This window comes from Diorhabda sublineata, chromosome 4, assembly GCF_026230105.1.
Source record: "Diorhabda sublineata isolate icDioSubl1.1 chromosome 4, icDioSubl1.1, whole genome shotgun sequence".
Lineage (NCBI taxonomy): Eukaryota > Metazoa > Arthropoda > Insecta > Coleoptera > Chrysomelidae > Diorhabda > Diorhabda sublineata.
The window spans coordinates 5,167,531-5,186,075 of record NC_079477.1 but is presented as its reverse complement, the minus strand read 5'-3'; the positions used below and the strand labels follow the sequence as shown (position 1 = coordinate 5,186,075).

The 18,545-nt window shown below is 33.3% G+C and overlaps 1 protein-coding gene across 3 annotated transcripts in view; it reads left to right on the top strand.

Annotated features, from left to right (window-relative positions):
* Window positions 1–7,264: 7,264 nt before the first annotated feature.
* Window positions 7,265–18,545, top strand: part of LOC130442986 (protein PALS2) — a 59,234-nt gene continuing 47,953 nt past the window's right edge. Inside the window, exons 1-2 of one of the 3 annotated variants that reach the window (XM_056777411.1) lie at window positions 7,265–7,531; window positions 15,933–16,078. In XM_056777411.1, the coding sequence (XP_056633389.1) occupies window positions 7,423–7,531; window positions 15,933–16,078 (255 nt within the window). In that variant the 5' untranslated portion in view covers window positions 7,265–7,422. The remainder of the gene's footprint in view (window positions 7,532–15,932; window positions 16,079–18,545) is intronic. The other 2 variants (XM_056777413.1, XM_056777412.1) reach the window with 2 other exon arrangements.

Sequence of the window (18,545 nt, the reverse complement as noted above, 5' to 3'; positions counted from 1 at the left end):
GATTTTCTTAATTCAAACTTCAATTTAAGAAACATCCTAAGTAACTGTTCACTATTTATTGAAGTTTGAAATCTACCTTTCATAGCAGAATATACCGTTGTAAAACACCAGATAAATTCAAAGAATTTTTTATTGGAAGCCCTGTTGAATAAATCCGTACTTTTACATAATTATGAAATATTTTTAGTTGCTCCCCCACTAATTTTTCAAATATACCCTTTACAGCAGCGTTTAAGTAAATATTTATTGGTCACTAAACTTATTATTAAGCATTATTGACAATATATATCTAATATCGTGAAAGCCAGAAAAAGAGCCTGAAAGCGTTAAGTCTTATCGACCGATTAGTCTTCCTGATAGTATCGGGAAGTTGATATTAATGCCCATACTAAAAAACAAGATATTAATATCTTCATATTAGTTTGGATCGAAACATCAATACTCAACAACTCAACAAATGCATAGAGTTGTGGAGTGAATCAATGTAAACTTAAAGTTAGAGATATTGCTCTGCAGTTTTTCGGGACATTAGCTAGGCTGTTGACAAAATCTGACTTAAAGACTTCCTATGTAACCTAAAAGAGAACTTGTCAAAAAATCACTATGAAATATCCTCAAAATTCTGGTACAGTAACAGATATTTCCAGGTAAATACAACGAATTCAGCCAATTCACGCTGGAGGACCCCACGGAAGCGTATTAGGCCTGTTAGCCGACCTGCCTGAAACAGCAATTCTTGCATATGACAAAAAAACCAACATAGCCTGACCAAAATACAACAATTGATGACAAAAAGAAGAATAAAATTAAATGAAAACATGTTAACATTTGCATTGCGCAAGGAAATTTGTCCGCCTGTAAAACTGAGCGGTAAAGAAAACTCACAAGGTGACGAGGTCAAATATCTGGGCATGCATCTGGACAGGAAGTTAAGCTGGAGAAAAACACATCTTAGAATCAATCTGGTCCAAAACTCTAAGAATTATATCAGAAATTCCATGATTTATACACAATGAAGCCATTCACCAGGATGCAGGTCTATCGTAAGTGAAAGAAGAAATGTCTGCCTATCTGTTGAATTCTCGTATCTATTAATATCGACATAACTTTGTTTTATAACTGGGTTTTATAACACAACTCTCAATAAGTCGTGTGACTAACTAAGGAAAACACATTTTTCTGCCAAAAATCAATTTTATTCATCAATGTAATCTCTTTCAAGAGCAATAAAATCAATCCAACGCTTTGGGCTTTAGTTTTAGATATTGCTTCTTCATTCGAGTTCAATTTTATACCGATGAGCATTTTTTTGACATCGGCGATTAGCCAGTAATCACTGGGGGGCAAATCTGGACTATACAGTGGATGGAAGCAATTCGAAATCGTTCAATTTAACCATTATTACCATCGAAGTGAATCGTTGCATTATTTTAGTGAAATCGTGGTTTTTTATTCGGTATATGAGACTTTTTTCCTTGATTTTTGCATTCCAACAACTCTATGTAGTATTCGCTATTGAGCAATATTGAGCAATATTCCATGCGCGTCCCAAAATATTGAAGTCATAACCTTCCCAGCTGACTGTTGTGCCTTTGGACGCTTTGGACGTGGTTCACCGGCTCAGTCAACTCAGATGATGATCTTTTTTATTCCGGAGTGAACTAATAGATCCATGTTTCATCCATCTTCACATATCGACGCAAAAAATCTGATTTATTACGTGTAAACATGTCCAAACACTGCTCTAAATCATTAAAACGTTGTTATTTTTGATCGACTGCGAGTAAACGCGGTACCCACATTGAAAAAAATTTTCTCATGGTCAAAAGTTCATGCATAATTGTAAACACACAGCCTTCTGACATCTTTACGGCCTCAGCAATTACAATTTACGATTAGATATAACCAATTTGTTGTCTTTTCTGAAGTTTTCTGGAGTAATTACCTCGTTTGGACGACCATGTTTAAATTCAGCAACACTTGGTTCTTTTCGATGGTGCAGAGTAGTCTGGATAGCCATTGCTGAGCTTGTACATTATTTTGTTTCCATCAAGAAGCAATTATAAATTAACATACGAAATTGTTTTGAATTCATTGTTTTAAAAATAACAAATTTATACGAAATTGTTTTGAATTCATTGTTTTAAAAATAACAAATATAACTTCACGTAAATGACTGTCGCTCTTTTCTGACTGATCGAAATGTCATGAAATTTTCCACATAGTATTTTGAAAGTTCTTCATAAACGTCATATGAATTTGACAATGGCAGTGCCATCTGTGTTTCATTCACACAACTTTAAATTAAGTGATCTAATAGATATCTAATAACACACTGGGAAATTGATTCAAAATATGTTAAGTAAATATTTATTGTTCATCTATTTATTAAGCATTATTGACAATATACATTTAATGTCGTCATCGTAAATCTTTACGTAAAACTCTTACGATGTAACGATAACTAATAATTTTAATGTAATTTTTGTGAAATTGATCAAGTTTAAAATCATACTGATTTAGACGAGGCTGGTACAGCCTGATATATAGTATATTTAGGCCATTCATAATATGATTTAAAAGAAATAAACATTATTATTTGTTCATATTTTACCACGTAAAATAACCATTACAGAAATATTATAATATGAAAAAGAAGTTTTCCTTCAAGAAATTAGACAATGTTAAATATGTTTGAGAAACATAGGTGGTTAAACGTGGTCTAAAACATTTACGATCGTCAGTGTTAATTTCTAAAAAGAAATCTCTAGATTGCTTATTAATAATATAACTAATATAAATAATATAACTAACCTAACATAACCTAACCTAACCTAACTGCGGATATAAAACATGTACAAAAACGTTGTCATTCAACATTTATTCAAATAATGAGTGTTGTACTATTTTGTTCCCAAATAATTATCAATAAGCAGCATTATATTACGTGAGCTGACGTTTTCTAAATCTAAAATAATTTTAATCGGGTTCTGGCTATATCAGAACAGCCACAACGCGTTCTGGCAAACACAAGGCGTCCAGAACGCGTTGTGGCTGTTTTAAACGGCCACTGGCCGCTTTCTGTCTTTGCTTATTAATAATTTTGTAACAAAGTAGTACATCACTCAATATTTAAATAAATGTTCGCATATTCGCCGTTGATAGTTTTTCCTTTCTTAAGGTAGTCAATCTCAACATACCGACGTCATGACCTTGCCGGCAGATGGAACGGTTTTTGCCTTCTTTTGAACCGGTTCTCCCTTTTCAGTCGATTGTTTTGATTATTCTTTTGTTTCATGTTTCAAGTGATAGATCAAATTTCATCTATGGTTATGAAACGGCGCAAAAATTCGACTATATTTCTATGAATCACTGCCAAACACTCGGTGTTTTTGTTCCATCGTGAGCATGCGCGGCACCCATTTTGCGTTCAGCTTTCTCAAGTCCAAATTTTCAGTTAATATGCGATATACCGTACTTTTTGAAATGCCTACTATGTCTGCTAGTTAGCGTATTTTCAGTGGATGATCATCCAGTACCGCTATGTGGATTTTCTTCAACATATCTGGAATCGTCACCTCATTTGGTTGACCACTGCGATGCTGGTCTTCGCAGGCCTACGGCCTCGTTCAAACTTTGCTACCCAATATTTTATTGTTAGTCTATATTGGTTGGGCTAATGTCTTTCAAATAAAACTGTTGTAACCCATAACGATGATCAATTTTTTCCATGTTTACAAGTTCACTGAAGACGTTCACAATTGATGGCTGCCAAACAAATATTAAACAACGTGAAGCATATGCAGCGACTACCACCATCTCTAGGTCAGTCCAGGTACTTCTGGGAGCATCCTCGTACACTTTATTTTGAAAACCTATTGACATACCCGAGTTCTGGGCTCTAAAATCCCTGGGTACCACGCGTCTTGTCCTGGTTGCCAAATTTTACAGGTGGAAATTTAGTTCTTCGATAAAAATGGATATTTCTAATATAACGAATTATCCGTAACCATTAAGAAAATATATAACATCAATCGTTGTGGATGACCTATTTACTCCTTTTAGGGTTTCTGCTATAATTCGATTTACGAGCTACATATTGATTGGCGGAGGCGTCAAACCTCTGATATTCTAGAAAAATGTAATATTTATTTATATTGGAAACAATGGAAGAAGGACAAATATATTCAATAGAACCAGATGTTTTTAATCATCAACAAGCCACAGTCTAATCAAAGATGTATGTAATATACCGTGAGATTCATTGAGAAAGCCTGATGTATAATAAAACGTATGAAACAAATTGATAATTGAAATTCCAATAAAATTCAGTCACTAGTTTGTGGTTTAGTTTTTAGCAGTTGATAACAATGATTTGATGAATGTTTCTATCTATTTGTCCACGGCAGTGCCCCCCCCAAGTCAAGCAAAAAAAGCGAATGGCCTGAACTGCTTCAAGCCATTTTAGACTTCGTTGTGGATTAAATTAGTAACCAAGCAAGCATTGTATATAAATATACACACGTTATATTCCATATTTCATTCAAATGGAACTAGTTTTAAGAATTATAACGAGTCAAAGTCCTTAATTTTGTCACTCACTAACTGACAAATCATCAAAACTCTAGTAGACATAGACGCTTTAAATTTTGAATACAATTAGTTTTTAGTGTATAAATCACAGAAAAACTATAATATTTTGCAATTTCCTTCAGGTAGATGTAGTAGGCCGGTACAACTATAGATAGCGAAATCAGTGAGTCCAGTTTTCTACATACACCAAATGTATAAATAACTTTTGAAATAAATAGAATAGAGAATCTAACTACTACATACTACAATATCAAGAAAACAGTCTTAGGGAAAAAGAAGGCAAAGTTACAACTTCTTGTATGCACCAATCCTAACTTTTGGCTAGGAAATCTGAATACTAACAGCGAGACTTGAAAACAAAATACAAGCAGTGTAAATGGAGAGCCTAAAAAAGGCCTGGTAAGAGACCACCGACTACATGGTATCGCTCTATAAAAAAATCTTGCAGATAGAGGCTTAACGAAGACATAAGCGGCAATCCTGGCAATTCAAATAAGGAAATGAAAACTGATGCAAGAGATAAATGAACAATTGAATACCTCACACTTTATAGGAAAAAGCCTCATTGGTTAATAATACAATGAAGAAAATTTACAGTTAATAATGTTCACTGACTTGGTCCAGTCAAAACTAAATTTGAAATTATTCATAGAGCTTATGTTTATCGTGAACAGTTTTCCATAATGTGTAGCATATGCTATAACTATACACAAAAGGCTCAATAATGCGCTGATGGATATCGGTTATGCAGTATTCACATCCGGTCAAGCTTGCATAGCAATTTCTAGAGTTACAAATCTCGGCAGGTTACATCTAATTAATATCGACTTTGGAAGTATTGAAGCGCAGGAAATGTCAATTTATGAATACAATAGACTAAGAGGTATTTAACATCCAGGCTGGTCAAAAATTGTAACATCAAAGCTATCGAAGAAAACTCATAGAGATAGTGATTGGGCTTTGAGGAATAATGTAGCTGAAGCTCAAGAAGTAGTACCGAAAAAGAGGTAGACTTCCTACAAAAATAAGAAAAGCTCATAAAACAGAGAGAGAGAGAGCTTTGAGAAAATTCGTTGTTGGTATTCAAGAAGTAGAGGGTACTGGAAAGTAAAAAAGGAGGTATATGTATAATAAGAAGGCGATGACATCGAAAATAAAACTTGTAACAAATTGGGAGATGCTTGTAATACCAAGTCTATGATTTATTCAGTCCATACTTAAGAGACCTTTTGTTTTAAGTTATTAAATGTCACCAAAAACAAAACTTGTATCAAAAGCAAAGTCTTGCTACTCAATCAGCTCGATTTGGCAATCGCACTAAACATATTATTTACTATAATATGTATTGTTTGTAAATCTCATTTTTTTTGCGAAATTATTTTCGAAATTTATGATAATCATCCAATATAAAAGTTCTATTATAATATTTAGCGTTAGTTCATAGTTCGTAGGGGTGGACGGCCGTGAAGCAGTTGAACGCATAGGCCTTCAGATAGGCCCGTCGTGCCCCACTTGAAGTTACCAAAGTGTGATATCCTTTGAAAAGCCGTCAAGAGGCTTTGACTTCAATCCTTTGATGTCGTTTTATCTGCGTAATCTATGGCTGTACACGGCTCTTGTAACAGTACTTGCTATCAACCAAGTATCGAGAAGACCGTCCCGGAAACGGTTCACAAACGATACCTAAGTCGGTTGGAATACAAAGCAGAATCGTTCGGTTGGAACACGTTCGTTGGAACTGCCCGATTGGAACATGTAATCTCTATTGCGCAGAATCGTCACTGTACCAATGACGGTTTTTTGATGGGTTGAAGCGAACCTACAATACAACATAGTCATATTAACAATGGGACGCCGCTGAGAGGAGCAGAATACTTTGTTTTTTTAAGCGTTTTTCCATCTGTCTGTATGTAGCATATGAAATTTTGGCAATTGTTAGGAAAAAATCAATCAATCGCCAAATAACCTCAAATGTCATGCTTAGACATCATAAAACATGATCAACATCAAATGACAATATACGTCAATTGGCTTCAATGGACGTCAATTCATGTCATATGTCAGGACATTTTTTCATATCATAAACCAATTATTATGAGAATTGTCAAGAAATATTTAGGTCGAAATTATTGTATAGATGAAATTATTGATATTTTTCATGGAAACTTCCTTTTATAATTTAGATTTTTGTTAATAGTTATTGATTGTTAACGGTAAAAAAATCGCTATAGTATCTCGCGCCGAGATTGCTACGACTTTTTTACTTGTTTACTTTTAGTACAATTTTTTCTCCTTCAAACAAGAATAGTACCACTATAACAACTTTTAAATAGCATGGTACTTACTGTATTATGATTGGAAGGCATAAAATACATTGAATTGAAAAAAATGAAGACTTGAATCGTTTAGAAGATATGAGAAAAGCATTGGGGGCTTCATATGACCCCTTGATGCTCTTTTTTGATACCATAAACATTGACAAAGTGCATAACCGTAAATAATAAATTATTTTGACATTATACAGAGACGCCAGTGGCTGCCCCTCCACTAAGAAAACTCACCCCCATCTCATGAATTCGAGAGAGGGGGGATAGAGATTCGCTAGTCCTGAATTTTCTAAACCCGAACCTACGGTTACTATAGCAACGGGATTTCCCGTCGGCTGGCGTATTTCGCAAGCAAGGCCGGCTGAATTAGAAATTTACCACTCGCCTGTTACGATCAGTAGAAACCGAATCTTGGTTATGCGGTCATCCCGGAAAACTGAAATTTCCGAAAAATTTTTTTCGGTGTTGCCATGATCTACCAGCGAGCGTTAAAAAAGAGAAAATGGTACGTTTTTCTCGAAAAGACCCGCGCGATACCAGAGAGACGGAACGGCTTGTAGTTGATAGTCCCGAAATGAATTTAAACCATAATAATAAACAAATTGACAATGGTAAGTGATGACTATAATAAAAACATTACACACAAATATACGCAGTCAGTTGTAATTTGGTATAGATAACTATTTATAACTTCAATACAAATTATATTTTATTTAAACATAGAGGAAAGTGAAAAAAATTGTTTAGCGAGGATGAAATCAAAAGTGTTCAGCTTTTTAAAGAAAATATCATTTTCTTTATAAAACTATTAGAATAGAATTAGAATATACTACCGATTTTGAATATGTGCCGAATGTCTTTTGCTGGTGGTCAAAATTGCTAAACTGAGCGGTTTTATTGAATATAGGAACAACAAAATTTGGAAGTGACTAGTTGACGTGAAAATAATGCTTTGACATAAAAAACATTTCTTATAAGACCCCTCGCTTCTGAGTTATAGGCCGCTAAAGTTGCAAAATCAGAACTAATATTTAATTAATAATTTGCTAAATTATACATTCGAACATTATGAATTTTTAATGGATGATTACGTATGTCCATGTAGTGTAATTGATTGAATACATAATCCTACACTACTTATCTGAAGGCCAGGGGGGGCTCATGCCCAAGGGTTAACAATGCGTAACTTTTATAGGGACAACCTGTAATTTAATTTAAGGTAATTTTATACTATCGCGGCTCTAGAAAATATAAAAACATACGGTTTCAATGAATTTTTTTTAAAACGGCTTCGTTTTTACGGCGGATTCACAAAAAAAATGGGAAAAATAAAATGAAAACTTATATTGGTTTCAGGGCTTTAAATGTTTATGAAAATGTACTCATTCACGTATAATTGTTGATAACTTTTTTCCAAATAATCAAATGAACGTTTTTTTCACAATTTACACAAAAAAACGAACAAATTGAAAATTAATGTATATAAAAATGTTGATTTATCATGTTTTTACAATTAAAAATAATAACAATTTTTTTAAATTTGACCTTTTCTCACATATAATCGATCGTACCTTCTTTATTAATCATTAAAGTTATACAAAAAAATTCTTAAAATCGTTTATTGTTATCAAGTGTACAATATTAAAAGTTAACTTTGAAAAATTGAAAATTTTCACCATTAAAAAAATGGTATCTTACCGACATTTTTCAATTTTTTTTCAAAATGTTCGATTTTTTTGTGTAGACTAACAAAAAAAATATGAATTTCGTTGATGCTTTGTAAAAAAGTTCACATTTAAAGTCATAAAACTATATGAAATCTCCAGGTGAGATATTTCCCATACTTTTCCCATAAATCCGCCGTACAAACGATATTTTAGGAAAAAATTCACCGAAATCGGATGATTTTTCGATTTTCTAGAGCTAAAAAACGAGGGGACAGCGAAAGTATAAAATTACCCAAATTAAAACAAGATGTTCGATAGTTTGCAGTTTAATAAGAAATGTTTGATTATGTTTTAATACTTCCTGTAAGTATTTTCAATAAATAATTACATAAATTTGATCGAATTAAACCTTTCTGTTAGAACATCGATTGAAAAATTCATTTATGCTATCTTTAGGTTGTACAGGATGTCCCTGTGTTACGAATTGTTAACCATTGGGTATTATCCGCCCCTGGCCTTCAGATAGTAATGTAGAATTATTTATTCCTTCTACGTGGACATAAGTAATCATCTATTAAAAATTCATAACGTTCGAATGTATAATTTAGAAAACATACTAAAATATAAGCTCTGATTTCGCAACTTTAAACACATATAACTGAGAAACGGTGGGTACAATAAGTTTTAAGAAATATAAATTCTGAGGCAGGTTCTTAAAAGCAAATCAAGCTTTTTTGGGATTTTATCTAATAACTATAGATTAAAATTTATATAATAAATCAATATAGTGAATCTTATTTCCAAATGCATCGTGCAGTTTCGTGGCAGGAAAGTTTTTCTTGTTAAAACTTCCATAACTTTAGTAAAAGTGTAATGTCGAGAAAAAGTAATAGCTGAAAACGCTAAAATGAAGATCTAGAGATTAAGACTATGAGTATATTTTTCAATTGTTACAAGAAAATCCTCAAAAGAAAAGTATCTTAGTATAAGTAATGATTAGTTAAGTATCTTAACAATCTTATATCCATGATGAAAGCATTCAATTATCATCATAATTTTCTATACCCTTAGTCCAGCGAGCCCCCAATTTGTTCGATACATCCAAAAAGTGCCTGAGGGGGCTAAATCTGGCGAATAAGGTGCATGAGATATCAATTCAAACTTTAAATCATCAATTTTGGCCATTGCAATAACGGTTGTGTGATGTCTTGATGAAGCAACACTTTCCTTTAAGCCAAATGCGGCCGTTTTTGCTTGATATCTTTGCTCAAACGTTGCAATAAGTTTGCTTAATACTCTTAGTTGATACCGACGCCATGACCTTGCCTGCGAATGGAACGGTCTTTGTCTTCTTTGGAACGCGGCACCCATCAGCTATCTCTCTATGAAACATTGTCATACACTCGATGAAAACATCTTCACGACGCTGCTTTTATTCCAATGTGAGCAAACGGGGAACCCATCTTGGGCTCAGCTTTCTCATCTCCAAATTTTCAGTTAATATGCGATTTACCGCACTTTTGAAATGCCTACCTCATTTGGTCAAGTAGAATCTAGTTTAGTTTTTATATTGATTGGGCCAATGCCATTCAAATAAATGTATTGTATTAATGATCAATTTCGCCCACGTTTACAAATTCACTAAAGACTTTCACTATTGATAGCTGCCAAACAGATACTAAATAACCTAACATCTTCAAACCCAAAACAGATGCTGTATACTGTATAGAATACAGTGGTATTTTTCAAGCAAGTATCGCCAGTACTTCTGGAACCGTTCTCGTATTATACGCGCTGGTCTCTGCCATCACCTCTTTATTTATTTCTTTCTAATCTTCTTTCTAATCTTTCTAATCGCTTTCCATCCAACAAATCAGCATCGTATTGGCCGGTTACTTTTTTTTTAATAATCATAAAAGAATACAGTATGGCCATAACTTTATTGGTCGAAAAACGGCTTTGTTTTCTTTTCTTCTAAATTCATTACTTTTAAAAGTATAGAATAATATTCCCCATTGAATATCTCTCATCCATCATCTTTTCTCTATCTATCTGCTGATTTAAAATCAGATTTTAGTTCTGATTTGTTAAAAAAGTTGAATATTCATATTATTTTTTCATCTATTTAAGATCTAGATCTAGAAGTTGTGCTATTTTTAATTGAAAACTATTTTTTTCAGTGTACTGAAAAATAACGAAGTATGCAGTTTTTAGCATAATTGACTTATTTGCGGTGAAATAGGTTAGATGAAATAATGTGAATCAATACATTGAAGACCTTGAATCTAGTGTGTGGAAGTAATTTTCCCTTCTTTAGACCCCTGACATTTTGTATAATTCTAGATTATTGGCACATAGGAAAAGACGCTAATTTGCCGCATAGGGCTTAATGAATATGTATAGATTATTTATATTGATTTGGGTATATAGTAGGATGAAAGGTATAATTATGATTTAGTTTAATTAATAGTATTGCTGGAAAATGTTGGAAAACATCCATTGGCGTAAATTTCCACTGATTATGACTTGTATACTCCTCTTAAATGAATACACTAAGAAAACAATAAAATTTTTAAGGCATTGAAAGAATAGATGACAAATGCAGGTTTGAAGACACAAATTTTTTTCAAGACATTTGTTATTTTCTTCTGAAGAAATAACTCACAGAAATTCTAGATTTTTAATAATTAAACAACTTATTTCTAATATAAAATGAATATTTAAATATAAAAAACAACGTGTATATAACTAAATAGATAAATATACAAAAACTTGAGTTGATGTTTGAATAATCGTAATTGTGAGACGATTAGCTTTGGTCTAGAAAAAATTTGACTGCGATAACAAAATAAAGACCAAATAATGAATTGATCAGGACTTAGGTAGAAATTTAAGTATAGTATGATGTAGTGTTTTACTATATAAAGGAATGATATGCCTTATATCGACCGTGTCTCGATTTCATAAAAAGATCTAGTGAAAACTTTGGTCTCCACGCCAAGAAAAGTTGATACCCCTGATATCAACCATGTCTCGAATTCGAAAAAAGATATAATAAAAATTCCCACCTTCGAGGCCATATTTTATTCAAATATCTTGATTCTTCCAGAACTTTTGATTATGATTAGTCAAATTGTTTCTTTTTATCGATGTCTTCTGTAATTTTTTTCTCTTCGCTAGTAAACCCGAACTGTAAATTAATTCATAAGTCATAAACAGTTGGTGATAGATATTATCTAGATGATTCTAACCAATCTTTGGTAAACGTTTGAATTAAAACCTTTGAGGTATGCATTCATCATTGTTTCTTTCTATCGACGACTTCTTTAATTTCTTTTGTTATTATTAGTTCACCTTCTTTTCGCTAGTGAACCCGAACTGTAAATCGATTCACAAGTCATAGATAGTTGGTGATAGATATTATCTAGATGATTCAAACCAATCTTTGGTAAACGTTTGGATTAAAACCTTTGAAGTATGACTTCATTATTGTTTCTTTTTATCGACGTCTTCTTCAATTTCTCTTGTTATTATTAGTCCACCTTCTTTTCGCTAGTGAACCCGAACTGTAAATCGATTCACAAGTCATAGATAGTTGGTGAAAGATATTATCTAGATGATTCAAACCAATCCTTGGTAAACGTTTGGATTAAAACCTTTGAGGTATGCCTTCATCATTGTTTCTTTCTATCGACGTCTTCTTTAAATTCTTTCGTTATTATTAGTCCACCTTCTCTTCGCTAGTGAACCCGAACTGTAAATCGATTCACAAGTCATAGATAGTTGGTGATAGATACTATCTAGATGATTCAAACCAATCATTGGATTCAAACCTTTGAGGTATGAACTAATCTGTTTGAAAAGTACAGATCTCATAGGAAAATACGTGCCCCTGGCTACTATAGGACTCCAACATCCAGTCATTGTTCGATCATTGAAACATATTCATGACAAAGGATATCATAGGAAGGGAAAATTTAAACAATGCTTTGAGTCGCTACTTTAATATCTTTGTTTAAGTTGAACGTTCCTCATCCATTTCTACTTATCGAGATAGAGGATAGTACAATAAAACCTTGCAAAGCGCTTTTCAAATTAATTTTTATCGCGGGTAAGAACTTTTTCATTTACAACAGTGTCTTTACGGTTGAATGTCATATCTGTGAACTTGTGAGTTTCTTTTTCCGCCCACAAAAGACACTAACACAAAATCACCCTGCTTAATATCTTCCTTGTTCATAATTATTGGATCAATAGTTATTCTTTTTACTAATTTTTTACTAATTCCATCTGTACTGTACACAAAGAATGTAAAAATTTTATTAAGAAATTATATATCTTGAGGAAGAACTTTTATACCATTATTTTCAATTTTCATTCACTTGGATCGTCTTCTATATGGTTGTTGGATTTATTAACATGTTTGTTCTGCATTCGAGTGGTTTTGTCTACTAATGTATTAATATAATTTGAAAGTTTGAATCGAAAAGACTATTTTGAAATATTAAGATATGCTTAATTGGTATTTTGCGTGTCAGTAATTGTCATCATAAACTACTATCTTTTTAGAGCTTTCATGATACTTATTAAATTGCTTTCGATACTTGCAAACTTGTGCCGAAAAACGCGAATTCTGTATCGACCATATGCGAGAATAATAAATTTTACTACTTCCTTCCTATTTTCGCTTGTAAGACGCCACTAAGTTGAATACACGAATAAAGGAAATATATTTCATATAGAACCACGCATAAAACTAGTTTGTTATTTAAAACTTTGCTTTGCCGACTTTGAGATCTCAAAATATATTAATTATCTTCTGTTTACATACGTCGTATTTTTTAATAAACTTCAAAATTAACTGCATCACTTTACATGTATTTGTGAAAGCGTTATGAAAATATTCTAATTACTTTTTGTTTCGAAATAGATACTGATTACGCGAAATACAAAAAGACGTTCAAGGGAAAAACATCTTTATATTTTATTCACATAGTGGCGATCCACACGTTTCAGAAATATTTTTTATAGTTCACTTTCGAAATTAGATCTAGAAACTACATTGTCCTGGTGGAGAAGCACTCTCTTTTTCTTTAAATGCGGTGGCTTTTTGGCAGTATATACCTTCACCTTATCAAGCTTTTACCTTATCATCTTTTCTTTTATATAGTTGATCACCACCATCTGAAAACTTTGCCAAAACACGGTCGCAATGCCTTTCTGGTCAATGAAACCGTCTTTACCATTTTGGGGCAGGTTCGTCCTTTGCAATTAACTGTCATGACTATTTTTTCATTTTACAAGTGTAGTTGTCGTAGGCGAGTTACCGAAACAGGCGTTGTGTAGAACGCCTGGCATTTTAGGCGAGTTAAAGAACCGCAGCTGTTAAATAGCCGTTCGGCTACTCGCCTGGAATTCCAGGCGTTCTGCAAAACGCATGGCTTTCTCAGGCGAGTTACCGAACGGAAAACGCTGGAAATGACAAACAATATACGGAATGATGAATAATAAAAACTAGTCGATCGATGCGTCGATTTTTCTGTTCTCTCTGTTTGCCAGAAGTAAATAATAACACAAACTGCCGGTGAGTTTTGTTTCTCGTATATGCGACAACGTATCAGTCGCGCTATGAAATCGTTAGTCACGTCACCTAACCTAACATAACCTTTTTTTTTTCTATTTTTGCCCAGAGGTGGGGTGGAAGCTAATGCCTTCCTCACAGCGGGCGGGTGCAAATGCAGTGAGTTTGTGTGGGACTCTCACCCACTAAACCACCCTCCTCAATCCTCGGGAGTGTCATACGCCGGGAGGACAACAAATTGTCATTGCATCAGCGTACAACACTTAATCCTTTGGATTTTTGAGCTGTTTCTTAGCTTCACTCCTCTCCACCAGTCCGTCAAGACGGCACAAGAAGAAAGTTACTGAGCCACTCCACCAACTTCAAGGTCTTACAGCTCCCAGGAGTGGAGCCTAACATGACCTAACCTAACCAGGTGTTCTACAAAAGTTTGCTCTTGCCTAAAAGCAAATGTCAAATTCAACAGTCGCTGTCACCAATCGGGGCTTTGCAAAAATAAATCGTACTGCACAATTAACTCGACAAATAGTTGTTATGGCTTGATGTTTTATAAATTTTTTATATATAACAACGACAAAACCGTGACAAATTCAATATGTAATTGAATAAATAATTTTACACACAAATCCTAATAGTTTTTATTATTTATCATTCCGTATATTGCTTGTCATTTCCGGCGTTCTGCAGAACGCCTGATATTCCAGGCGAGTTGCATAACCACAATACTCGACGAGCCGTTCTGTACCTCGCCTGAGAAATCCAGGCGTTTTGCAGAACGCCTGGAATTCCAGGCGAGTAGCCGAACGGCTTTTTAACAGCTGCGGCTCTTCAACTCGACTAAAATGCCAGGCGTTCTGTGGAACGCCTGATTCGGTAACTCGCCTACGATATAGTGTGAATCAAAACTTTATCCATCAAATGAATCAATGCAAAAATCAGACATATTCTGCTTAAGCCGCGTCAATAAGCATGCATAATTCTTCGATCGGTATTTGGCATGCGTTATTTTGATGTCCTATAGCCTCTTCCATCTCTCTAATCTGAATCCGACGGTTGTCTAGTACCATTTGGTAAACTTCTTCGCTGGTTTTCAAGTTTCCCGAACGCTCGTTCATAGTAAAACTGATACGTTTGAATTCAGCTATCCAAAATTGTACGTTGTCGTAAATAATTCAATTACAGCTCGAAATTTAATTTTTTCCATTCCATAGAGAATAGAGAACATCCGACCCATGCTTTAGTCGTTAACTGCTTGGTTTCATAAGCATAAATAGTTAGTCATTTGGGTAAATAATTTAAACAGCCATGTTGATAGTAGTTCCTAGCATATTCAAATTTGGTTTTTTATTGATACTTGTCAAACTGATTGCTAAAAATATGTCACATAACGATCCATTTACTAGTCACATGCTGTTGCTGTTACAATAATCGATTCTGAAGGAGTTCTGAAGGATAATCAACTACGTTTGAAATCGTGTGTTATCATAAGTTTATCGATATATCCTTCTCTAGGAAATTCGCGCTCTAAATTATTGAAAATCCTCAAATGGAGCTGTTTGCTCGTAACATTACTCATTGAAGAATAACACGATTCTATAAATAAGACTTAATCTCCCAGACACGTTTTGAATGAATTAATACTGCATTTTCAATTATTTATTCAAGTTATTATTATTATTTCAAATTTATTTCTACTACTACCTTCTACTAAAATAATGAATTTTCTTAAGTCATTTATTAAGTATTTATCTCATTTTGCTTCAGCTACCATTCCATTCCAACAAGTCCATAAATTCATAGATGAAGACGACGAAGATGATGAAGAAATCAAAGAAGAGAGATTCAATGAGACTGATTTATTATTCCTCAAAGAGCTTATGGATAGTCCGATCCTCTATTCGTTAGTAAGGGTAAGTATTCCCTTTTGATTTTCAGCTTTCAAAGAAGCTGCTCTGATGTCTTAGTGCTATTTCATTAGAACAACATTTTTCAAAATAAGAAACAATCTCTTATCAGAAAAATCAAGAATTTTTTAGTTCAGGGAATTCGATAATAACTAGTCTACCTGGACCATCTGTCTGCGATAATGTTCAAATTCTTCGTTTAAGACCTTTCCATTGCAACTGTATTACATATAGAGAGTTTTTGAATAACTAACACTTCAACCGGTAACATTGTAATATTACGAGTACATTCAGCTAATTGTGAATAATTTTGTGATTTTTACCAAAAACAGAAAAAATCGAATGTCGATTTTCAAAAAGGTGAAATATGGATTCACTGAATCAATTTAGTCCAACATTTTAATCCTTATTTCGTCCAAGGAACCGATTCCTAGATTAATCGATTTCTGATGCCATGTCATCAACGTCAACATCAGAGACATCACGTTAATCTTGTTGAAGAATCCCGACAGATATTTTTCTATCGGGTGTCTGCGGAAACTGCGGTTTTTCGCTTGTAATTCGCTTGTGACTTCGCTTGTAGTTCGCTTATAATTTGAATTTATTTTGTCAAGTAGTTGAAAACTCAGTAAAACCATAAATCTCGTCGGTCTGAATTTGTTTAGATTAAATGAAAATCACATCAAATCTTACTATCGATTGACACTTGTTAATGTGGTTTTTTCTTTGTCATGACAAAATTAGCGATGATTGCATTAATTTTAGATGTAAAAAATCACAAAAAAAGAATTTGGATACGCGAGATGTTCACTACAAGACCACAAGGAGGGTATTATACATTTTTAAAGAAATTAGACGACGGCGTGTTATGTTTCAACAGATATTACATATTTTATACATAACAATCAGAGCTTATAAATCACTTACAGACTGGCATATTAGATGAACAATATTACATTAAAAATAAATTTTCAATTGAAAACTGCAATGCAAAAATTTAAAGTATGAAATTTTTTAACTGCTGTCCATATAGGATTATTACTTATATGGTCTCTAGCTTATAAAATGTGCAGTACAGAATTGCTTTGTTAGTTGTCTATATTTCTTTACTTTACTTTTGTATAAGAACTATCTCTGTGCTACAGAAAGTGTCCATCAAGTTCTTTACGTTAGGGAGGCGCTACTATCGCATAAATTACTTTGTACTACATGAATAGTTTAGATTTTGTATATCAATATTTAATTAACGACTCTAGTCATTTGAAATATCAAATTTTCTAACACTGCATACTTCACTCTATCTAAAATAACTAAGTTCATATGACATCTCGTCCCTCGTCCGACAGGAGCGCCATTCTGGTCAAATTTTGAATTATAATTTACCGTCTTCGAGCGGACAGTTTTTAAGCTAGTTAAGCAAGTCCAGGACTTAACCTGTTTTTACATTGAATTGATTTGGTATTCAACGTGTAGTTAGAATTTATGTACAGTAATATTTCGCTTTAAATGTATGTTAAAATTTTTATCGAAATATAGTAGAAATATCATGATGTCGCCAAATAGAGAAAATATTAATGATGATCCTTCTCAGGCATTCACTTGATGAAGGTTATTTACAATTTTTACGTAAATTGTTAAGGAAAATGACAATTAAAAAAAAGAGTTAAGGGAATGGAAAAAGAGGTAAACCTGTTTTTTAAACCAATCAAAAGAGACCTACAAACTATTTGAGTTTCAGAGACTTAACCTGTCATAAGTCTAATGGGTAAGAGTAAATTCTAGACATAGACTGTTGTTGATACGAGAAATCGATTTATGGTATCGATTTTATGCGGAAACATAGATACCGGAAGTGGCCATTACCTCAGGAAGGCTAACAGATATGGAACTATGGATAACGTTGTTCGATACATCTCATCAAGATCTATCTGTGGGTGAAAAGTCATGATGATTGATACATGCGCAGAAGAGTTTCTGTAAAAACAGTATGCAAATGCATCATTTTTATAACAAAACGCACGTCGTTTCAGGAAGCATAATTCATACAAATGGCTGGCTAGCCTATCGATGCCTCAGCAATGAAGGCTACACTCATGACTAGGCCAATCACAAAGAAATCATAGAAGAATCATAGAATCATAAAAAAATGGCGACGAGAATGTCATAAATCTGAACCAAAAATAGACCGGTTCATTTCATTAATAGAAGAAATCAAAAAAGATTTTCAAATGTAAAAGTTATTGATTTCAATCCAATTGAAATATTTGATTGAAGAAAATTATTTTTGTTTACCTTTATTTCAGTCTCTAACACAACCTATCCTAACCTAACCTCACAAAAATTACTAAGTTCTCATTTTATCTATTGATTTTTCGCGAAAATAATGCATTTGCATATTTTTTCACAGAAACTGTTTCCTCATAAAATAGATATGTTAAATCGATTTCTCGTATCATCAATAGTCTGTGCCGTT